Genomic DNA, 25787 nt, shown 5'->3' on the forward strand with positions numbered 1-25787 from the left:
CTTTCCCAGAGTGTAAGTTGCTTTTGTTAAACAATACTTTGTAGTAGAATCTCTTTTTCTTTTTTTCTATATTTAACAAGAAGAAAAATAATGTTCCCCATAGAAATGACTTCAAAATTCATGCAACCATGCACAATCTAAACTATCTATACTTCCTTTTTTTATTTACCCAAAAGTTTTTGGGTAAACTGAAAGTTAGATACTCCAGGAACAGCAACTCACTGAGCAATAAGGCAGTTAAAAAATATACGTATACATATACTATTCATTGTTTCTAAGAACAGTTTTAGAGCTTTAGCTCTTTAAACTTACATAGTTGTGAAAGAAATAAAGCCAACCACAAAATAAGAATCAATGGAATGCAGTAATCCATATATAAAAGACAGTCAAATGTGCTTATACGTATTCAAGAAATCAATAATCTGTCTAAGCTGTAAATAATAAATTACCAAATAGCACTAAACAAATTATGATCAGAATAAACCTTCAGTTTCATTAATTTTGAATACGAAAGTGGGGCAGGCTAAATGTGAACAGTGTACTTCTACAAGTGTTTATATAGAAGTATTGTAGCATGCAACCCCAGCAGTAATGAGAGCACAATTCTTTACAAACAAAACAAGGCTGACCAAAAGAAAAACAAAACAAAAAATCTTGTTGTAGGCTGTAAAACGTAAGGGTAAAGAATCCACTGGGAATTTAAGGCTTTCTTAGAAATATTTTTCATGGCACTTCAACATTAAATATCACTAAAAGGCAAAATATGTAAATATTCATAGTTACAAAGCTACATAATTGAAAGCACATGCCATATCATTTATTAAGAAACTATGTTGTCAAATTTTGTTTTCTTGAAGTTAAATTGTACTTAAGGAAGGCTATTTATGTTTGGCTGAATTAACATAAATCATAAATGTCAATTCCTTAGTGTACAGTGCAAATTGTGTTTTGAGTAAATACATCAAATACCACTCATTTCTTACAGAATTGAATGTCATTCCTTGCTGGAAATGCAATTCAAATGACTTATCTCTCTCCCAAGGGCAGTTATTATCCTTCCTTCAACTATTAGCCTACTGTTAAACCCTAAAATTGTTATTAGACAAATTCCTCTTGGTCATGCTTACAGACCATCCTCACAATAATCCTTTTCTTGTATTGCAATCATTGCAGAAAAAACTCTAGGAGCCTAACAGGTCATTCTTGCCACACCATACTCTAAGCTGACCACAGCAGGTTCTGATTTAGAAAACTCTTCTGCATATTCACTATAACGATTATCTGCCAGGCTGCTGCCCTCTATAGTTCGAAGAGCATCATTTACGGGTAGCAGAGTCTGCTCTTTAAAACACAGGGAAGTTTTGAGGGTAGGTGATTCAGGATGAACTGAATGCAACAATTCCTTGGTGAGGATGCCATCTGTTTGCTTATTTTTGCGCTGTTTAATTTTCTAGAACAAACACAAATTTGAAAAGAAAATTACTAACTGCATATACCACAATATGTTACATGAAAAAAGAAAACATGCTTTTTGCAAAATATGTTCTCTGTATGTATAACAAAACTAAATCTCAAAAAATTAGAAACATTTAATGCATATGACATGGTTGAAAATCCTAATTGTGTACAATTTTTTGCTGTGGAAAATTGTTAGTTTTTATGTTTATTAAACAAACAATCCAGCAAGACTTGACTGCAGGCGATCACTAGGCTTCCACACTTGAAATGGACATATATTACCTAGAAAGCATAACAGTTAAACATTTATAAAAAAAAGAAATGTATATGAAACATCCACCCTGAAAACACAACAAACAATCTTGTGTAGCTAAAGGGCTCACTGTATGAAGAGTTTTTCTTACATGGTTTTCCTACAGTGGCTTGTTAGGTAAAAATAACAGACTTTAAACACAACAGAACTTTATTTTTTTAACAGAAGATTTTTAAAGTGTCCTGTGGCAGAGTATCATGCTCTCTAAATTCTTGGACTGTCCCAATAATCCTGTATTACCTATTAACCTGGACTTGCCTCTCTTGACCATATCCTTCTACAATTTACTCAAGCAGTCATTACCTCCTTATATAAAAGATGACTAAGGTAGACTCCTGCCTGAGAGGTAGGCGAGACAGTCTTACTGTTATAATTGTCTAGGATTTTAAAAATATATATGTACTTACTGATCCTTTTTGCTTATATAGGATGGCAGAAAAAAGATTATAGGAAAGTCTTAGGGTAGAGAGGGGTTTGTTAAACAAGACACACCCAGAAAGCATAAAACATTGACCAATTTGACATGAAAATTCAAAACATCTATATATAGCAGACCATAGAGTGGAAGACCATAGGTTGGACAAAGCCATTTGTAATATATATAACTAACAGAATTAGTGCCTGGCATATAAACAACTCTTACAAATCAATAAGAAAAAGGCAAATATGCCAACAGAAAATGAGCAAAGATTTGAACAGTCCGTTCACAGAAAAGGAAAACCAAATGGTCAACAAATATGGAAAGTCATTTAACTTCATTTGTAATCATGGAAATCCAAAACTGAAAACAATTTAAATATTCATCCATAGCTGAATGGATAGACTATGATATATTCATACAATAGAAAGTTATACAGTAGTTACTAAAACAGATGAATAAAAGCTGCGTGTATCAATATGGATAAATGTCAAAACAATGTTGAGCAAAATGAAGCACATAAACAGTATGGTAACAGTTTTAAAACATCAGTTTCTTAAGCAGAGTGGCGGGTATATGGGCATATACATTGTCTGTTTCCTTTTACACCTCATACAAACATTATAGATAGTCTTTGGTATTTTTTCAATACACAATAAAAATATTTTAAGTCAAGAAAAACAGTATTATGAATTGTGGATACAAACATATATAGTAAAAGTATAACAACATGCACAAGAATGACTAAGAGCAAATCCAGCACAGTGAATCTGCAGACCTCAAAATACATGGGTGAAGACTGGCTAAGAGTATAGAGGGTCTTCAAATAGATCTATGTTTTCTTTCTTTTTTTTTTGTTTGTTTTTGTTCTTGAGATAGAGTCTTGCTCTGTCACCCAGGTTGGAGTGCAGTGGCACAATCTCGGCTCACTGCAACCTCCGCCTCCCAGATTCAAGCAATTCTCATGCTTCAGCCTCCCAAGTAACTGGGATTAAAGGAACACGCCACCATGCCTGGCTAATTTTTAAAATTTTTTTAGTAGAGATGGGGTTTCGCTGTGCTGGCCAGGCTAGTCTCGAATTCCTGACCTCGTGATCCGCCCACCTCAGCCTCCCAAAGTGCTGGGATTACAGGCATGAGCCACCACGCCCGGCCTATGTTTTATTTCTTAAAACAAGAACGAGAAAGATCTGAGGCATATATAGTAAATGTTAAAATCCCACAAAAGCTAGCTGGTGGGTACACAGATAGTTATTGTATTTATCTATACATTATGCTATATACTTCCAGTATTTTAATGTATTTTAAAATACAAAGAAAGTGATTCGAACTAACATATTCAACCAAAGTAGGGTTGACCTGATTTTGAAGCAACTGCTTACTTCAGAAGTTTATACGCTGATTTACACCAACAATACAAGTATTAGTCTAATCGTAAACTAATTTCACATTCCAAATATATTAAATTAGATACTTCAGAATACTTACAGATTCTAGGTCTTTAATATCTTTCTCTAATTGTTCATTTTGCTCATTCATATTCATAATTATATTAAATACAGACTGCCTAGGATGCAGTGTTCGATCAAATTGGTGGTACATGTTCCTCCAAAACCTTTATGACAAAAAAAAAGTTTCAATAAATTGTGTTTGAGAAAATTCAAATATAAATACTTCAATGATGTCAACTTACTTAAAATTGAAAGATATTGTATTTGGCTCCAAAACTGTAAATCTGTGAGATTTGGAACTGTAGAGAGGATTTAAACACTTCTTTTGGTCTTCCAAAAGAAACGGCCACAGGGAATAAGTCTTCTCCTTCAACCTTAATGTAATGAGAAAAACACAGAGATCTTTCCTATAGGTGCAAAGTAGTAATGGTAATATTCATTTTTATAAACCAGGCGATGGCTTCTGAAGCAGATTTAAATTTTAGTTTTTTCTTCTATTCACAGTCCAACCTTGTATCACAATTCCGTATTCTCTCTAATCTCCTTTTTCATTCATAATTAGGTAATAAATAAAGCCATGTTTCTTGAACACAACACAGGTATAACATTTTCTCTCACAACCATATATTTTAAGGGATTCCTCTCAACTCACACAATTTTAAAAACTTGGTCTCTGTTTCATCTACTTCAAATCACCACAAACATACACACAGAACAAGACACTAATGTATCTTTCTGTCTGGCCTTCTTCTCTTAACCCTACATCTGGGCTGTAGGGGCAAGTACCACAGGGCAGGAACACATGTAAGTGTGAGTGGGTACAAAAAGGGAAACAGGCCAAATCAGGATATTATGCAAGAATTTTAAAAACCAATTATTTTGCAAATCTAAGAGTAGGTGGGCAAAGGTAAGAATGGTTTTAGACTGCACATTTACCAAGTAAACATAGTGTAGGTATCCAGAGGGAAAGCGGAAAATCTCCTCATTTTTCCATAACTCCTAAGATGACCCATAGGTGTGTCTTAGAGAAAAACTACTAAGAAATATCTACTTTTATTCCCATCTTACCATGTTTGATAATGTTTGGCACTAATTAAGAGTAGTTTTTCCTAAAACAGCTCTGTACTCCAGGAAACGAGTCACCTCTGTGCTCCAAATTATAATAAACAGTTTTGAATCACTGTAGCACAGAGCTAAAGTCTCAGTGTTCTTTGATTGTTCATCTCCGCCGTTCTCTATTCACTTTTTATTCTCTTTACACATCTTGAGAATTTTCCACATGCTCTCAGTTCTGCTGTTAACTCTGTTGGGAGTGTGAGCATGTGGCTATCTTCAAATACTACCAGATTTAGCTTCCTCAGTATGTCCCTTGGATGTTCAAAAGTCTGTTAAGTGCTCTTTACTGCCTACTGTAGGAGGCAATAAAGAAATCCAAACTCAGAAGCCCAACCTAAAACAATATACACAGGACCTCTAAGACCTACTCCAGAGATCTTCCTTGTAGCAAAATTTAGGCAAAAACCCCTATCCCCAAAGATTGGTCAGGAAATAACATGAACTAGGGTCAAGTAGTGTCTCAGAGCTTTTCTCTGGACAGACGCGCTAGAGTCAACACAGCTAGATTTACTTTCCCCAAAGAATTGTCTGTTTAGAAATGTGGGGAGAGCTATAAGGCTCCATCTTACCTTAAAACAAACCAACAGTTTAAAATATTTTACACCTTAAAACTAGCGACCAACACACTCTGGGAAATTAAACAGCGTAAGGATTTCTCTGTTCTAAAATATATTAATGCAGACTGGAAAGAAGCATGAGGGGACTTCCCAGGGTGTTGGCAATATTTCACATTCTGGGTTCTGGTGACATAGGTGTGTGAGTTTGGTAAGATTTACTGAGCTTCATACTTACGCTATATGTACTTTTCTGTATGTATGCTACACTTCAAAACACACTTTATAATGTGTTTTTCCTATTAACTGAAAGGCAGGGGAATATTAGAAGGGTACTTAGCTTTAGAAATACAAAAAATAAAATCTTTACAATAAAATTTCAAATTGTCAAGGTATTTTATTAAGTTTCAACCACGATTTTTGTTAGACCTCGGCTAAGTAGGGGGAAAAGGAGACCCTTTTAATTGAATCATCTTACTTGAGCTCTTCTCTTTCCTTTTGACAATTTCCAAGGAAGTTTCCAAACTGGCATGAATGAATATGTTCATGGATCTGAAGAAGAAATGCTTCACTGAATTCAAAGGCTTGTGGAAACTGTTCGGTCAAATGCCACACACATTCCAAGAACTGAGTAAACACTGGTGAGACTTCCTTTGGGTCACCATCCAAATGGCCACACCTAACCCCACAGAAAGTACAAGCTTTTAAAAACACCTCTGAAAGAGTCCATTGTTCAGGTATTGTTAATCTTAAACACACAAAAACATTCCTAAAGCACTGTTACAGTAGCACAAAAAACTAGAATTTTTATTGAAACCATTTATGAGTTTTTAAACTACAGCTTTAAAGGATCTGTTACCATCTCTAAATATAATGCAGCCAAAAAGGAAGGTAATAGTCATAAAAATTAACAAGTGTACTAGAATTGAAAGAAATTACAGAAAAAAATTAAACATCTTCATGTAAAATACAGTAAAAACCATGACACTCTTACCTCCCACCACGCATGTGAGTTCATAAGGAACAGAAACATTTTGGCATTCTAAACTTGGTTTACTAATTTTATAAAATATATGACCGTGTAACTGTGACTCACCTCTCTGAAAATTTATGTCCAAAAGAGATCCAATCCTTTTCTATTAAAACCTTAATGAGAAAAAGTAAAATTCACTTTCTGACTACTTTCAATTATTTTGTTTAGGCTGGATTAAATCTTATTAGTTTAAAAACAGTATTTACTGTACACTTTTAACTTATAAACAAAACAGCACAAAAAACCACAGGCAAAAGAATGCCAAAACCTTGATTCGAGGTGGGGTTAAAGAAGAATAAAAATGTATAAAAAGAAAGAGTAGTTTTGTGACTTAAATTATTTCCATTGAACTTATTACATTTTAAGTGAAAAGAACATGTTATAAAGCAGTATTACATTTAAGTTTTTGTATGTACGAAGATGACGTATCATAGGAAAAAGGCTAGAAAAATGTAAACCAAAACTGCTAACAAAGGTTAACTCTAGGTGGTAGACTGAGGTGGATATTTTAAACCTTTTGGCTTACTTGTACATTATTTATATTATTTATACACTACTCTTTTGAAGAAAAAAAACTAATGATAAAAAGACCAATTATTTTAATCAAATCATCTTACTTGAGTTCATGTTCAAATCCAAGTGTTAACATCTATCCTCATGAATGGACTGACTTTATGTTTTCCTTGCTGCAGCTTCTCTACTTACCCACTCCACTGTAAAAACAGATTTCTAACTTTTTCAGTCTAATCTAAACAAATATTTGTAGTATTTAGTATACTTTATCACTTCATTATACAGTCACGAAGCACATTCTTTTCATAGTGTCAAAACTGCCAGTTTTAGCTTCTCTGAGTTTTCTCAAGCCTCTGCTTTTGGCAGAAGGCTATACACCGATGTGGCTGAGGATGCAGTCGCTGGAGCTCAGGCACAGGCTCCAATCCCAGCTTCACCACTTTGTGTGACCTTGGCCAAGTGATCTTTTGGCTGGAGCTACAGATTTTATTCTGGTCTCTCTGCCATTCTTCTGCACAGCCACGTTTAAAGCATAACTCAGTATCTTTCTCACTAAATGTATTCTTCGGCTTCTCTCAGTGAAGAGCCAGAAAGCAGCACCATCCGTCCTGGCACCTAATTCAGAAACTTCGAAATCATCCCAGAGGAAGACTCCTCTCCTCTATCCCACATCCAATCCACGACCAATTCTTACTGACTCTACTTTTTTTTTTTTTTTTTTTTTGAGACAGAGTCTCACTCTGTTGCCCAGGCTGGAGTGCAATGGTGCAATCTTGGCTCACTACAACCTCCACCTCCTGGGTTCAAGTGATTCTTCTGCCTCAGCCTCCTGAGTAGCTGGGACCACAGGTGCACACCACCACGCCCGGCTAATTTTTAGTAGAGACAGGATTTCACCATATTGGCCAGGCTGGTCTCAAACTCCTGACCTCATGATCCACCCGCCCCGGCCTCCCAAAGTGCTGGGATTACAGGAGTGAGCCACTGCGCCCAGCCACTGACTCTACTCTCTAAACATCCCTGGAACCCTGGAACCCATCACTTCCCCTTTCACTTGTGTGTTCCTCTTTTAGTGTGGTAAAATTAAAAACTTTTGTCTCGTAAGTTATTGTAACAGTGTCTACACTGGCCTCCTAGCCTCCATTCCCACTCCCTCTGGCCTTCAAGACACCAAGCCATCTTTTTAAAAAGCACATCTAATCAAGTTACTGTTTGCTTGTTTAAAACTCTTTAATAGCTCCTATTATCCAAAGAGGGGAAAGCCCCATTCCAGCCTTCTCTTCCTCAGGCCCTGACCCCACTCTATTCCTCTGCATCTAAGCCCCCTATTCTAATACTCACTCTGAACTCTATCCATCACACATTACCTGCAGTCACCAAAAGAGGTTATGCTTTGGTTCACACTGTTCTTATTGCCTGGGAAGCTCTCACATGCTCCCCATTTATTACCTAATTTCATTTAGATGTCTAATAAATAATTAAAGCCAAATAAGGTAAAGAAAATATTCCTTATCATATACTCTCAAGGTAAGCTGAGCATTGTTTTCTTATCAGCAGCACTCCCGCTTGGCCTGTCCCAGAGTCAGTGTGTTAGCAGCACAAAATAGCGGTGCTGAAAAGGGACTGGTGATTTTTAATCTTCCCTTGTTTTAAGATGGCACTGTATTTAATAATTCTAAACTCATGAAAATTTTCTAACATCTCTTCATTTAATTATGAGTTAAGATGTAAATTTTGAAAACATAAGTTAATCTGATCACACGTTTAAAAGCAAGCAAATAAAAATCTGATCATACCTTTAAAAGCAAAGAAACAAAAAGTAGGAACTAGGCCTTTATCTTCACAAAGGAGAAAATCTATTCAACCAGAAATTTTATCTTCAGATATAAAACATGGCTAACATGTTATTACACTTACAAATGCAGGTGCTTTAAATAGAAGGTTTCCTTCAGAATTTAATTTTAAGTACTCTCATTTGTGCATTGTTGTATTACATTATTTGTATTTGTTAGATAAAAATGAGGGACAAAATACTGAATATTTCCATTGCAACATTTTAGGAAAAAAAAAGTTATTTAAATCTAAAGTTTATTGTCAGTGTTAGCACACATGGAAATGTGTCTAATTCACGGTTTCCCAACCTCAACAGTACTGACATTACAGGCCAGAACATTCTTTGCTGTGGGGCTGACCCCCCAGCAATAATTTTATGCATTATAAAATGTTTAGTTAGCAATATCCCTGGCCACTCCCACAGATGCCAGTCTCATCATTTCCTTTAGTGCAAAATTGTCTCCAACACTGCCGAATGTCCTCTGGAGGGACATAAAATTACTCCTACTTAAGAACCATTGGTCTAACCAAATAAATCCTTACCATGAATCCCTTGATTGTCCTGTAGTAGGAATCCAATAAAAGAGAACCCAGGGAACAAACCTGGGAAGTCCTATCCCAACCGTCGGAACAATGCACCAGCACACTTGCATTTTCAACTGTTATTGCCTAAAAAGAAAGATCACATACATTCTAGCAACTTTAAGGTAAACCAGTAAGTTCTACTTGAAAACCATACTACCAGGTATTGTGTTACAAAGAAGTGCTATGCCTGCAATGATGTCACAGCAATGATTTCCAAAATATGCAACAAAATACGGTAAAAACAAAAACACAAGCAAATAAACAAAAAACAAAGAAAAAATGCTGCTTCGAGGTACTTAGGAGCATCTTTTTAAGTTTCTACATTAAGTGCTACATGATATTTTTAAGGCTGAGAATAAAGTGAAGCTCATTAAAAAAGTAAAAAATAATAAAAGTTACCTGATGAATAGATACCAGCCCCCAACAGAATGAATCTACTCCTTCCCAATCATTATAGACCCCAAGACCAAACATGAAAGATAGTGTTACTTTGGCCAAGAAGATTGCAGCATCCATAACAGCTTTGATATGGCGAAGCCATCCTGAGCTCTCCAAACCGGAGTAGAAATCATTGACGGAAAGCCCTTTAGTGCCATTGACTAAAAGAGGGATAAAAATATTTCAATTAGAATATGGCTAGAGTTTCTGTGGTTTTTTTTCCTCAAGATCTTTCTAGATAAGTGAATTAAGAAAGAAGACAAAATAAATAGGCAAGACTCTATAAATGAAAAGATGCTATTAAAAGCTCAATAACTGATTCTTGGATATATTTTTCTATTATTCCTGCGCTTACAAAAATGCTCCAATCTCTTTAAAAACATTGTAGCACAAGCATCTAACTAAAAATAATCTTCTATTTTAATTTTTTAAATTCCATACTATGACTGGAATATTTAAATGAACATTACCATAAATTAGTATTTACTGTACTGACTACTCAAGAATATCTATCTAATAACAATTTTTTTGCAAAACCATTAGAATTGTTCTAATACAGTAGCCACTAACCAAATATGGCTACGAAACATTTGAAATATGGCTTGTCCAAACTCAGATGTGTAGTAAGTGTAAAATACACACCTGATTTCTAAGAGTTGTTGAAAAATATCTCATTAGATTTTTTTATATTGATTACATGTTAAAATAATGTTTTTAATATATTAAGTAAGGATATCATTAAAATTAATTTCACTCGTTTCTTTTTAATTTTTAAAATGTGACCACTGGAAAATTCTAAATTACATGTGACTAGCATTAGATTTCTTTTGGACAAGGGTGCCTAAAAAAGCAAGCAATAATATACCTTCCAATAATTTCTGAAGGCTGGACCTCATGACATGAATATTTTCAATTCCAACAAACTGAAATCTAATATTGGAATAGTTGTCTTCATTTTCATAACCTTTTCCAGCTGCTCTGTTGGCCATTGCATTCAGCTAAAATTAAAAGTTTTAGAAATTTAGAGACAAATTACTTTTCTCTTTTAATTTACCAAAATATCATGAAAATACTAAATAAGCTGTATTTTAGCTAGGAGAGAGTTTAAAGCAACTCATCAAAACTGAATAAGCTACCATCCATGTTTTAATAAGTAAAAATGCCACATGTTATTAAATAGTAAAGAAGGAAATAATTAATATGATTGCTATAAAATGGAAAGGTCAAAGTTCTCATAAGTTCATGAAACCAATTCATTTATGTTTTTGTCAGTTTTCCATATGTTTGTAATATTTTAAAATTAAAAAGAAATAAATGTCTCCTATCTGATTTTTAAATGATTCAGTTGAGCAGAGCTGGCTGGGGGACTTTTCTTTTACAGAATGAACCTATAAGTTTATTTCAGAACAAGCCTAGAGCACTGATCATTCTGAGAGCCACAGGGACCTGAAAATCAGATCTGAAATATGCTTCAGATTACTTGAGGTCTTCTATATGAGAAATTATTGGAGGCCCATACACCATATAATATGGCATATAACCGGCTATCGAGATACATCTCTGAGAACTGGGCCAAAAATAAACTGGTCTCCAGGAAAAAATAGATTGCTCATAGGCCCATGGTCTTTAGCTATTAGATCAAAATGTTGTCAGTGGTCCCCTTAGGATCTGTCATGCTCAATTCTTCCAGGCTAGGATTTCATATAGTATGTTAACACAATTTATTAAAAATTCTTATGAACGTAGATAAAACGGAGCCTAAATTAGAAGAAAAGGAGCTCTTCATTTTGTGGATTTGACCTCAGTTTGGTAACAAGTACAGTTAAATTGTATCCTACTGACTGTAAAATCTACAGTTAGATGTTAAAAAATGCTTCCACATTACTACTTGATTTACATTTAACTAGTAAAACAATCAAAGAATGATATATTTTCTGTGAAGATAATTATATAAATAAGAGCTACGAGGTCCTGAAAAAAAATCACTGTATCAGACCTCATCTTCAAAAATTCTCATATTACAATAACCTTTTATATCTAATATTATCTAAAAAGTGTTCTAGAATTTTTCTTATAAGAGATATCACCAACACTCTCAACTCCTAATAGTCTTTTATTTTTAATAAAAGATTATCAAAGTTATCAATTTCAATTTTTAAATGATAATAATTATTATTATATATATTTTTTGTCACTCAGTCTGGAGTGCAATGGCACGATCTCGGCTCACTGCAACCTCTGCCTCCTGGGTTCAAGCAATTCTCCTGCCTCAGCCTCCCAAGTAGCTGGTACTACAGGCGCCTGCCATTGCGCCGAGCTAATTTTTTATATTTTTAGTACAGACAGGGTTTCGCCATGTTGGCCAGGCTGCTCTGGAACTCCTGACCTCAAGTGATCCACCCACCTCAGCCTTCCAAAGTGCTAGAATTACAGGTGTGAGCCACTATGCCCAGCCAAATAATTATTTTTTTTTTTGAGACAAGAGTTTTGCTCTTGTTGCCCAGGCTGGAGTGCAATGGCGTGATCTCGGCTCACCACAACCTTCACTTCCCAGGTTCAAGCGATTCTCCTGCCTCAGCCCCCTGAGTAGCTGGGATTACAGGCATTCACCACCATGCCCGGCTAATTATGTATTTTTAGTACAGACAGAGTTTCTCCATGTTGGTCAGGCTGGTCTCAAACTCCTGACCTCAGGTGATCCACCCGCCTTGGCCTCCCAAAGTGCAATTTACTCAACTTAATCTCTTCTTCTGTTTTCTAAATTATATTTTGTGAAATTGCATAATGATGAGAATCACTTCTAAAATAGTGACCATTCCCTTCACAAAGCTGCCTAAAAGCCACTTGCGTTCTATATTGCTCACTCGCTTTTTCTCATTGCTCTCTCTTATTTTCTCATCATTCCGGATTTTTGAAGAAATCCTCACTATAATTCTGCCAATGTCCTTTTGTGTAGCCCACCAGCTCTGCATGCGACGCTATAACAAAAATTAAAAGTAATGTTAGCTATTACCACTGAGGATTTTAATTATTTTAGTTTCAGGATCCTATATGAATTGCTTGTTTAACTATGTTAATAAAAAGATGGGACTCTGACATTTGTCCCAATGATAACAATTTGGCCCCATAGCACAGATGCCTAAGAGAACCCAAATTCCTGTTCACTATTTACAATTCTCTGGTTCAAACTCTTTCCTGACTTAACTGTTTTCCTTATTTTCTTGAATATTTCAAGCTAAAATCCATTATTTTAGCATAAAAATGTTTTGCCAATTGAAAATTCTACAAAAAAGAATAATAAGAATTTAGAATGGGCGCAGTGGCTCATGCCTATAATCCCAGCACTTTGGGAGGTCAACTGAGGTGGGTGGATCATTTGAGGCCTGGAGTTCGAGACCAGCCTGGCCAACATGGTGAAACTCCATCTCTACTAAAAATACAAAAAATTAGCCAGGCATGGTGGTACGTGCCTGTAATACCAGCTACTCAGGAGGCTGAAGCAGGAGAATTGCTTGAACCAGGCAGGCAGAGGTTGCAGTGAGCCGAGATCACACCACTGCATTCCAGGGTGACAGAGTGTAACTCTGTCTTAAAAAAAAAAAAAAAAAAAAAAAGAAGAGTAACAATTTATTTTTCACAACACACATTTTATTATTTCTTCACAATAACATAAGATTTAAATACTAGCAAGAGTTCTCAATATACAATTCAGCTTTCCTGAAATTATATATATCAGAAGACATAAGAAATCACCATGAGCTACTCAGAAATTGGTCTTCTAAATTGGTATCCTTTAAATAAAGGATTGATTTCCTTAGTATGATTAACCTTAGTTAATTTAAAACTAGGATTCAGATATTTTATATATGGGCAAGTTTATTAGCTCTCATTAGTAAAGTAATAAAGATAATTAAACTAGCAGACTGTACTGTATTTAAAATACATACTTTTGGCCTGGTATCCATGACATACATATAGCGATTAACTGGATTGGCTTTACTAATGGCTTGAAGCAAATGTTCATCCTCCAGGCACCTGGCACTGAATCCAGAGAGTGGTTGACTACATCGACAAATGGCAGCCTATTTTTTTAAAGAACAGAAAACAGATTATGCAAATATTTCTAAAATGTGTCTTTAAAAATGCTTACAAGAAAAAAAGCCAAAAGTGTTAAAATCAAATATAACAATTAGGAGGCATTAACTTTAAGATCCTCTTTGAATTAAATACTACTTCAATATCTTGACATTCTCTAAGTTTTCCCAATATTCTCTTCTCATAAGAAAACTACCTCCTTATCTAGTTTGATTTAAAAACCCTGGATCCTAAGAACTAACACCCAGTCAATTCTCTGTTAAGTAACCTTCTGTTAAGTAACCTACTGTTAAGATGCCTGCATTCTGCGTTCCATTTAGATTACAGGATACTTCCAACTGACGTTCAAGTAAAAGATTAGTCAATAAAAATAGAACAAGAATTTTTAAGTAGCATCATTAGAACTTTTACTTTCTAAAGGCTTTAAGATCTCTAATTAGAAATCAGCAATCTTAATATAAAATGAGAAAAATAAGCTTCAATTCAAATTTGGGTTAAAATACAGTCAATCGAATAGCGCAAGAATATCTATAAGTAGTGAATGGTTGGATTCATTATTTACTGTTTTTTGTTTGTTTGGTTGGTTTTTGAGACAAGGTCTTGCTCTGTTGCCCAGACTGGAATGCAGTGGTGCGATCACAGCTTACTGCAGCCTTGACCTCCTGGGCTCAAACAACCCTTCCAACTTAGCCTCCAGAGTAGCTGGGACTACAGGAACACAACATTGTGCTTGACTAATTTTTGTATTTTTTGTTAAGACGGGTTTTTGCCATGTTGCCCAGGCTGGTTGTCAACTCCTGGGCTCAAGCAATCTGCCCACCTCAGCCTCTCAACATGCTGGAATTACAGGCATAAGTCATCATGCTCAGCCTACTATTGTTTAAAGTCCTAAAAAAAGATTTAAAAGATTTAGACCCATATACTTTTTCTCCAATGCAAAACAAAAATACATACAAATTCACACAATTGCATATTTTAAACTCACAAAATAAAACCATGAAAATGATAAAATAGTAGAAAATGAGTATTGCCTAATTAAATTCTTTTCAGACCTACTTTCTGATTTGTTAAGTTGTTCACTGAATAACTATTTTCAGCCCAACTTTCCAATAAACAATGTTTACACATATGGCTGTGTCAAGACAGGCCATAACCATTTAACCTCTCTACGATTTATTTGTGAAAAGTAGATTAGAAATTTCTGTCTAAACCCTTACCCCTTTGCCTCTGCTCCTTCCCAAAATCCAAGTCAGGTTCTAATAAAGAAAGTTAAAATGTATAAAACCACAGGGACAAAGAGAATGGGAAAAAAGACATAGAGATGTCAATAAAATCTGGGGAGATGATAGCTGACTAGCAAGTGATACCCAATTTTACAGGACAAAGAAAGCTGCTAACTCCCTTAAGTCAATAAGAAGCAAGGTATTTTGTGCAGCAAAATCCCAAAAGGCTCAAAACCTCTGAAGGCTTGAGCAGGGATATAACTGAAAAAAAGGAGAACTGGTGGATGTCTGCATGGGGCTAGCTAAGACCATCAGACTCCCTTACCTTGAAGACAAGGTTTATTCTATGATGAGGATGAACCTGAAGACTCTATAGACAATACACACAGCTGTGGGCAGGGGTGAAGCCCTATACTCACAAAAACTAGGAGCATTAAGTAAAGTCTACGTAACAAAATGTGAGATCCTGCCACCACTCTTTTCACCCTTGGATCACGGCCAGATTTACTATACACATTGGGACCAAAATTAGAGGCTTCTTCTTTAAGGAAACCAACTTATACAATAGAAAGAATCCCGGCCGGGCGCGGTGGCTCAAGCCTGTAATCCTAGCACTTTGGGAGGCCGAGACGGGCGGATCACGAGGTCAGGAGATCGAGACCATCCTGGCTAACACGGTGAAACCCCATCTCTACTAAAAATACAAGAAAATTAGCCGGGCGAGGTGGCAGGCGCCTGTAGTCCCAGCTACTCAGGAGGCTGAGGCAGGAGAATGGCGTGAACCCGGGGGGGCGGAGCTTGCAGTGAGCCGAGATCGCGCCACTGCACTCCAGCCTGGGGCACAGAGCAAGACTCCGTCTCAAAAAAAAAAAAAAAAAAAAAGAATCCCAAAGCCAGGCACAGTGGCTCACACCTGCAATCCCAGCATTTTGGGAGGCCGGGGCAGCTGGATCACCTGAGGTCAGCAGTTCGAGACCATCCTGGCCAAATGGTGAAACCGTACCCATCTCTACTAAGAATATAAAAATTAGCCAGGCGTAGTGGCACATGCCTGTAATCCCAGCTACTCTGGAGTCTGAGGCAGGAGAATCACTGGAACCCAGGAGGCAGAGTTGCAGTGAGCCGAGATTGTGCCACTGCACTCCAGCCTGGGAGACAAAGTGAGACCTTGTCTCAAAAAAAAAAAAAAAAAAAAAAAAAAAGAAAGAATCCCAAGATTCAAACCATTCCTGCACACAAACTTCAAAACAGCTTAAATATGAGAAGTTGGCCAAGAAACAGGTATTTGAAAGACATGAAAGACAAAAACACTAAATAAACAGAAAAAAATGGAACTCTTAGCAAAACAATAACTAATGTGGGAAGCATGTTTTAAAACTTTAACATCCTCAAAGAACTAAAACATCACATCCAAGAATAGAAAACTATCTTTTTTTTTTTTTTTTTTTTTGAGATGGAGTCTCGCTCTGTCACCCAGGCTGGAGTGCAGTGGCCAGATCTCAGCTCACTGCAAGCTCCACCTCCTGGGTTTACGCCATTCTCCTGCCTCAGTCTCCCAAGTAGTTGGGACTACAAGCGCCCGCCAACTCGCCCGGCTAGTTTTTTGTATTTTTTAGTAGAGACGGGGTTTCACCATGTTAGCCAGGATGGTCTTGATCTCCTGGACCTCGTGATCCGCCCGTCTCGGCCTCCCAAAGTGCTGGGATTACAGGCTTGAGCCACCGCGCCTGGCCAGAAAACTATCTTAAAAAATTTCAGAAAATAGGAAAAGCTCTCAGATATTAAAAACACTACAGCAAAAAAAAAAAAAAAAAAAAGGATCTAAGACACAGACTGGAGATAAGGTTGAGGAAATCTTCCAGAAAATACAAAAAAATGAAAAATAAAGGAGAAAGTTTTAAAAAAAGAAAGTAGAAGTTTATTCTACAAAGCCCAATTTTCAACTAATAAATTAAAAGTACAAAGAAAATTAATAGAAGAGAGGAAACTATCAAAGAAATAGAGAAGCAAATTCCCAAAATTGAGACCTGAGTTTCTAGATGAGATTTAAAAAGACATTACTGTGAAATTTCAGAACAGGCAGGGCACGGTGGCTCACACCTGTAATCTTAGCACTTTGGGAGGCCTAGGTGGGTGGATCACTTGACATCAGGAGTTCAAGACCAGACTGGCCAACATGGTGAAACCCCATGTCTCCACTAGAAATACAAAACCAAGTCTCCACTAGAAATACAAAACCAAGTCTCCACTAGAAATACAAAAATTGGCTGGGCGTGGTGGCAGGTGCCTATAATCCCAGCTACTTGGGAGGCTGAGGCAGGAGGATCGCTTGAACCCGGGAGGTAGAGGTTGCAGTGAGCTGAGATTACGCCATTGAATGTCACCCTGGGCAACGAGCGAAACTCCATCTCAGGAAAAAAAAAAAAAAAAGGAATTTCAGATCACTGGGGAAAAATAAGATTCTAAAGGTTCTCAGAGAAAACAAAACCAGGTCACAAAGGACTGGGAGTCAGAAATAGCATAGAATTCCTCAACTTACTTGCTGAGAGACAAGGAAGTGACTTACCCTCTTTGAACTTCAGTTTCCTACTTGAAAGTCACAGGTAATTAGTAAAGCCTACCTTACAAAGTCAGGAAGACATGCATATAAAGCATTTAACATACAGTGCCTCCTGGCCTTCTATTAGCAGGCTACAAAGGTTAAGTTTTACTAATATAAGCAAACCTTATTACAGCATCTCACTATAAAGATGCCTCCTCCACTGCTTCATGTTGCAAAACCCTTTTGATTTGAGTTTACTATTAAAATGGGACTCTGAAATGCCCTTGGTTCTCTCCCTTGTCTCAGCGGTCATCTTATCAAAACTAACTGGTTTTCCCAAATATAAGCAGAATCAAAAGAGAACCACAGGAAAGAAAGAGGATCCTATCTGTTAACTAACTGTATTATTTTCAAGTCACTGCTGGAAGGAAGGGAGGGTCAAGAAAAGATGAAAAGAAGTATGAAAATGTCTATATTTGAGTAGTTTTGTTTTAAATTTGCGAAAATGTAATTAAACAAAAAGCCAGTGCTTCTCCATTAGCAATCTTTTAATGTAAAAAATAGTGTTCTTGATCCAGGCAGTGGCTCACATCTGTAATCCCAGTATTTTGGGAGGCCAAGGCAGGCGGATCACTTGAGGTCAGGAGTTCAAGACCAGCCTGGTCAACGTGGCAAAACCTCGTCTCTACTAAAATTAGCCAGGCATGGTGGCATGTGCCTGCAGTCCCAGGTACTCAGGAGGCTGAGGCGCAAGAATTGCTCGAACCAAGAGGTGGAGGTTGCAGTGAGCCAAGATCGTGCCACTGCACTCCAGCCTCGGCAACACAGCAAGACCCTGTCTCAAAAAAAAAACAACAAAGTGTTATTTAAGATACTTAACCCTGAAGATGAGTTATACCTTATTTCTAAAATCAAAAGAAAAGCATCCTACCTCCTTATCTTGATGATAGTAGGAAAGAACTGGGAATCTTCCCTTGCTCCGGAACTTGGAACTACCAACAATGATGGGTTTGCTTGCTATCCGGGGAACATACAGTTCTCTGGGGTACGTTTCACAAATCTGTAAATATGAAACCAAACATAACCATTGTATCTCAGTTCAAAACCTCTTTAAACACCTTGAAACCTTATTAAACGCAAGAACAGCACATTTCAGTACACAGACAACTTGCTATGCTGACACTCTCTAACCCTCTGCTATTAACATTTTCTGAATTTCTCCAAAACGTTGTTAAGGTACCTTGTAGTCCCGGTTGGCATCAGACAACTGCCAGTGAGAATTTGGCACTCCCATCCTCTTATATTCCTCAGCGAGATCAATGAGCTGCCAGCCTTGTAGTCGTTCTGAATCATTTTGTTTGGGATTATAAGAAAATGCATAGAGATCTTCATATTTTGCTACAGAATACAAAATTTTAAGTGTTAGGTGCAATTTATAAGACATACTACAAATAAATGTAATTTTTCAGTTTTTTCCTTCATTTTTCTCTTTACAATCTTCAAAGAGATGGCTAATACCTGAATATATTTGATATTCAGTATGCAAATGATTATACCTAAAAAGCACACACATCAATCTGAGATGGGATTTTTTGTCATCAGCAAAAGTAAAGCTAATAAATACAGTTAGACTTACATGTTAAATCCTCTACTGCAGTATTTCTTTTTCTTAAAAGTAAAATTATAAAGACACTAATAGACATTTTCCACTAATCACTTTCCCAAATGAGATGTAAACTAGACTAACGTTATAATGAGAAGCTAGAGACAGCATATAGAACATGAAATTGCATTATACATCCCTATCGGACACTGTCAACTAAAAACAGCAACTGTTGCACAGAGCTCTTGAGGCGCTTTGGAATCATCTTTACTATAAACTCTGGCTTGAGACAATGGGATGTTACAGGCTTATGTCCTCAGAGAGAAGAATGAACAAAGACCTGCTCTGAGACCACTCTTGTAGGCAGCAATCCAGACTGCTCAACCGAAATCCAGTCCAACACAGAATTCAAGTCATGCTGGGGGAAGGAAGTCACCAGATCCACAGGGCATAAGTAGTGATAAGATTCTTTAGTGGCTCACGCCTGCAATCCCAACACTTTGGGAGGCCAAGGAGGGTGGATCACAAAGTCAGGAGTTTAAGACCAGCCTGGCCAAGATGGTGAAATCCCGTCTCTACTAAAAATACAAAAAGTTCTTCTTTAGGACTGAACTCAACCTTACTTCTACTCAAATAGAATTCACCCTCTCTTGTTTCTCTGCTCATCTTCTGTATCTCCCACTCAAATCTATTAAATATTTTAGTCCCACTGCTACCAAAGGACCTTGACCTTCCTTAACTTTTTATTTGTAATATCAATTTCCAAGTCATTCTCTTTGATTGTGAAATACCCTCTTAAAAAATATGTTGTGCTACTTGCTATCAATAGACTTAAAAGATTAATATAAAACTGTGGTTTTGTAAGTCTCTACTATAAATGCTTTACTTTTTCCTTACCATTACCCCTTCCGATTATACCATTCTTAGATCAATAGTTTCTAATTACTTTCAGGCCAATTTGGGGGAGATAAGAGTACACAAGAACCTGACAGAGTATAAAAGGATAAAATAACAATAATAAAACATTAAATAAAGTATCTTAGATAACCCATCTCAAAGTGAGCATGCAAGCTTTGGTCTCTAAGAACAATACCTTGTTTTGACAGTTGTAGCAAAGAGTTGTAAATATCATGGCAATCTCTTTCTCTGGGAACAATGAAATGCACGGTTCTGAAGTTCTTGCACTGAATCACAAGGGGACATCCAGAAGTAGTCAAAGCAAGTTTCTCTACTGAGGCAATATGGTGGTGTAATATCTACAGCATGAAAAAACATCCCGGTCATCAACATGGAAAGCACTGAATATTCTCTTCCAGAATGCGTAAGTTTAAGAATGTCCTCCTCAACAAAAGTTGCAAATGTTACATACTCACTCAAACTTCAAGTTTTTTTTTTTTTTTTTTTTTTTTTGAGACGGAGTTTCGCTCTGTCGCCCAGGCTGGAGTGCAGTGGCCGGATCTCAGCTCACTGCAAGCTCCGCCTCCTGGATTTACGCCATTCTCCTGCCTCAGCCTCCCAAGTAGCTGGGACTACAGGCGCCTGCCACCTCGCCCGGCTAGTTTTTTGTATTTTTTAGTAGAGACGGGGTTTCACCATGTTAGCCAGGATGGTCTCGATCTCCTGACCTCGTGATTCGCCCATCTCAGCCTCCCAAAGTGCTGGGATTACAGGCTTGAGCCACCGCGCCCGGCCTAACTTCAAGTTTTTAAATGACTGAATGCCCAAGGCAGAAATATGGGTGTCACTCTGATCCCTCCTCCATCTCTCCACATACTCAATACATTATCAGACCCCGGGAACTGCATCGCCTACATGTTTCTGTAACCTATCCACTTCTCTCTCTCTCTACTGTCACATCCCTAGTTGTAATGTCCCCACTGTTTCTCACCTGAACTACTATAGATAAACATCCTCCTAAACGCTCTCTCCATATCTACACTTGACCCTCTGATCCATTTTCTACAACACAGTAGTGAACACTGAAAAGCAGACTAAAAAAAGGAAGGCAATCTCGTCATTTCAAGTCCCTCTCCTGATCACTGACTATGTTCTAGTGACAACAGCCTTCTTTTGGCTCTTCAAATGAACGAAGCTCCTTCACACATGGTCAGATGCTCCCACTAAATGGAATACTGTAACTCTACATCTTCATCTAAGAACTTCTAGACACATTTCTGGCCTTTGCTCAAAACTCATAATATCACCAAAAGTGTAGCCTGACATGCCCCACAACCCTTCCCAAGTAAGTTAGGACCCCTCCCTTTTCTTACTGCAGCTTAAGCTATACTTTCCCTTCATAGTGATGGCAGCAGCGGCCTGTCTGGAGTGGCCACTGTGAGGATGCCAGCTGCAGTGGGGGAGGTGCAGCCAGGGTTGCGTGCTCTGCAGAACAGGCAAGACCTGGGAACAGGTGATCCCAGGGGAAGCCCCATGCCCTACCGAGTTGGCAGGGCTGGAGCCACACTCCTGGGCACAGCTGCAGCCGCCCAGCCATGGCTCTGGACCCAGGCATCCCTGCGTTCCTGGGGGCCTAGGAAACCCCCTCCCCCTGCAGGTTCAAAAGTGCCTGCTCCCGCTCCCTGGCCTCTTCCCACTCCCATTGCCTGCTCTGTGGCAGAGCAAAGCTGTGGACATGTCCCGACAGCCCAGCCCAGGTACTGTCGTGACCTAGCTGGGTGTGCATGTGCTTGGGGCGGCACTGACACACCAACCCCTGGCTGCCTTGGCCCCTCCGGAAACTACTTCTGAGGCTGAAACTTTGGGTGCCCATGAGCACAGGAGGGAGGCCCACGGCCTGCGGGTGGCATGGTGCGGCGTTGATCAACATTACATCTCCAGCACCTAACACAGTACCTGGAACATTATAATTGCCCCCCTCAGATCAAAAAGCTTACAAATGTTATATATCACACACTTCAACTTTAATTTTTTAAATGTGAATGCCCAAGCCAGAAATATGGATGTCATCCCTGATACCTCCTTTATCACAATAAGAGTTTACTAAATGAATGAATAAAAAGTCCTACTATAAACTCAATATTTGATGGTATTTTAAACATATGCTTACCATTCTCACCTACTCCCAATAATATTTTGTTTGCTACTAAAAATGCCTACTGTTTCTTAATACCACTCCTATTAAAATATTTATAGAAAACTTTTCTGAAGAACAAAAGACCAAGGCTCCTAATCATGGCAAGAGATCCATTAATCCCAAATTAATCTAAAAATTCAACATAAATTTCAGTTTAAAAATTCCAATCTGCTTTGTTTTGTAGTGAGTGAGGGATGATTATTTATATAATACACATATATAATTAAAATATTGTTAATATTAATTATACATATTAAATCTAAAGTTCACCTGCGAAATTAAATGCACATAAATAATCAAGAAAAGCTTGAAAAACAATGAGAAGCAGCTGTCAACGGAAATTAAAACTACACAGAGAACAAATAATTAACACACACACACATATGTAGCCCTTACTTATGGCTAAGATTCAGCACCATTATCACTTATATTAATGGGACTCCGCTACTAAAAATGATCTAATAATAACATTTAAACAGAGAATAAGGAACAAAAGCTAACTATAGTATTACAAGTTGAGAACCCCTATCCAAAATGTTTGGGACTAGAAGTATTTCAAATTTTGGATTTTTAAAGATTTTGGTATATTTGCATTATACTTATTATACTTATCAACTGACATCCCTAATCTGAAAATCTGGAATAGCATTTCCTTTGAACATCATGTCAGTGCTCAATTTTTGGATTGGGGATATTCAACCTGTATATCACTGTTCTGATTTTAACTATAAAGACCCAAAAGTATATGCAGGAAGAAAATGATAAAGAAAACTGGTCCTACCACTAACTAGTTATGTGATCTTGAAGACATAACCAACTATAAAGTGAGAAAAAGGATATAAGGTTGGTAAGGCCCCTTCTGGATCTAAAATGTTCATTTCTATGGCTCTAGTATACTAAACAAACTTCATTTAGGGGAAACATAGGGAATATACTGATAAGAAAGCATTTAAAAGATAACAATAGGAGAGTAGAGAATAACACAGTTATCTTTTTGCTGCCCCTCAAACTATATTCCTAGCAGCTGAAGGAATAGCTATATGGAAAGCCTTCATTTATATCTCTACGGGATGGATAATAGAGAAAATACTGAAGTAAGTGGACAAAGGAGGGGTAGATGGAGTGGATGATACTATGACTAATTATTTCAGAAGGTACTGCTAGGTAAAATTCCTGGCAATTCTTGGATTGGTAAAATTTCTGGCAATTCTGGATGGAGAAGGGATCCAGTGCTTCTAGGGAATACAACGTCTCTGAGATCAGTATCTCAAGTGAGTTTCCTTAACAGCTGATATGGAATCATATATCAATTGGTCAGCCTTCTTCAGGAAATCAGAAGAGTACAATCAAAGAGAGAAAGAGAAGAGTACTGTATGTGCAGTACAGGGGTGTACCACAGAGCAACATGAATCTCTGGACAGGGAGGCATAATTGACCTCTAATCTTGATTCTACAGCTTAGAAAAATAGTATGAGCAGCTATGATTTACTGCCACTACTATGTTTTAGGCACAGATGTTTTTCGTACTTTCTCTCATCTAAGATTCATGAAAGTCCTACATGATGACGGATGCTATATACCCATTTTATGTGGGTGTTAAGCTCGAAAGTTACATACTTTTTGGCAGACACTGTTGGTCTGCCATTCCTCCCCACCTTCCTTACTTGCAACACCCTTTTCCCTCAAGAGATCCAAAATACTAGGGTCTGCATTCTCTGCCTCCTTTTCAGGTAGGAGTAGCCAAGTGTCCGGATTTTCAAACAATCAGAGGTTAGGGAAAGTCGGCTGGGGGTCCTTCTGAGAGAGCCTCTCCTCCCTGATAAAAGGAGAGGGGGCTACTGAGGAAAGCCTACCCACCTCTCCTGCTTTGCAAGGTTTGGTACCATGTTCAGTCAGGTATTCATTTACTTACAACCAAAAGTACCCTGACATAGTCGCCCAAGCAGTGAACAGCAGAGCTGACATTTGAACCCAAAGCTACCTGACAACACAGCCTACATGAGCTCCTTTTACTATGTTACACTGCCTGGGTAACACTGAATGAATTACCACTTCGCGGAGCTTCAGCTTCTTCATCTATAAAGTGGAGGTTCTAAAACCTGGCAGAGCTAGTGGCACAGAAACATGCTCAAGTCTCTTCCTCTCAAGCACAGAGACACCCCCATATTCTAACCCCCTTTCCTACTTCTTTTTCTGCTTAGCACTTATCACTATGTATTTTACTTATTTACCTATTTATTGGTGACGTTATTCATATCTCTCAGCACTAGAATGTGGGCTCCATGAGGGCAGAATTCGTACCTGTTATTATTGGCTATTGTTTCCAAAATATCTAGAATAGTGATATGAAACACACTGTAGATGCTCAATAAATGTGTGCTGAATGAATAAGTGAATGAATTCTAAAACAGAAAAGGAAAAACAAAGAGTCCAAAATAGCCATGGCAATTTTGAAGAACAAGTTGGGAGGGTATGCTCTACTTGATATCAAAATTCATTTAAAAGCTATAGTCAATAAAACAGTGTGGTACAGTGTAGTCAGTATACTAAACGAATAGAAAACAAAACTCAAAAGCAAAGCCTCACATACATGGAAGATGTTTTTATGACAGAGCTGGTACTAAAGATGAATGAAATGAAACAATCAATAAATGGTGCCAGTCGTCTATAAGAAAAAATAAAAATGAATCCCTATTCACGTCATACGCCAAAATATTTCCCAGATGTATTAACAACTTACAGGATCAAACTTAAGCTTTTAGAAGAAAATATAGAAGAACCTTTATGACTTTGACATAGGAAAGGATTTCTTAAGTCACAACAGAGCACAAACAAAGAAAAAAATGAAAAATCTATAATCTTAAAAACATAAACTTTAACTGAAAAACACATAAAAAACACAGAACACAAGCCACACACTGGGAAAAGCTATCTATGTCACACACATCTGACAAAGCATTATAACCTAGAACTCTTTCTTTTCTTGAATAATACTTTTTTTTTTAATTCAGTGGGTACATGTGCAGGTTTGTAATATGAATATACTGAATGATGCTGAGGTTTGAGCTTCAACTGAACCCATAGCCCAGATAGTGAATACAGTACCCAAGAGGTAGTTTTTCAACCCTTGTTCCTCTACTTCCCTCCCTCTCACCTCTATTAGTCTATTAATGTCTATTGTTCCCATCTTTATGCTCATATGTACCCAATGTTAAGTTTCCACTTGTAAGTGAGAACATGCAGTATATGGTTTTTTGTTTGTGTTAATTCACTTAGAATAATGGCTTCCACCTGCATCCATGTTGCTGTAAAGGCCGATTTTGTTCTCTTTTTAAGGGGGCATAGTATTCTGTGGTGTATATGCACCACATTTTCTTTATCCAGTCCACTGCTAATGGACACCTAGGTTGATTCCGTATCTTTGCTGAACAGTGCTGCAACAAACATGCAAATGCCCGTGTCTTTTTGGTTGGATGATTTATTTTCCTTTGAGTATATATCCAGTAACAGGATTGCTG

At 37.4% G+C, this 25787-nt stretch overlaps 1 protein-coding gene across 1 annotated transcript in view; it reads right to left on the reverse strand.

Moving 5' to 3' along the window:
- Positions 1 to 312: 312 nt before the first annotated feature.
- The window catches only part of MTMR6 (myotubularin related protein 6), a 38618-nt gene continuing 13143 nt past the window's right edge, over positions 313 to 25787 (reverse strand). Inside the window, 12 exon segments of the mRNA NM_001267015.1 lie at positions 313 to 1450; positions 3678 to 3804; positions 3883 to 4014; positions 5789 to 5989; positions 6407 to 6456; positions 9233 to 9358; positions 9764 to 9873; positions 10578 to 10710; positions 13660 to 13794; positions 18504 to 18632; positions 18813 to 18970; positions 20269 to 20431. Coding sequence (NP_001253944.1) covers positions 1190 to 1450; positions 3678 to 3804; positions 3883 to 4014; positions 5789 to 5989; positions 6407 to 6456; positions 9233 to 9358; positions 9764 to 9873; positions 10578 to 10710; positions 13660 to 13794; positions 18504 to 18632; positions 18813 to 18970; positions 20269 to 20431 — 1725 coding nt within the window. The 3' untranslated portion in view covers positions 313 to 1189.

This window comes from Macaca mulatta, chromosome 17 (assembly GCF_049350105.2).
Source record: "Macaca mulatta isolate MMU2019108-1 chromosome 17, T2T-MMU8v2.0, whole genome shotgun sequence".
In the NCBI taxonomy this organism is placed as follows: Eukaryota; Metazoa; Chordata; class Mammalia; order Primates; family Cercopithecidae; genus Macaca; species Macaca mulatta.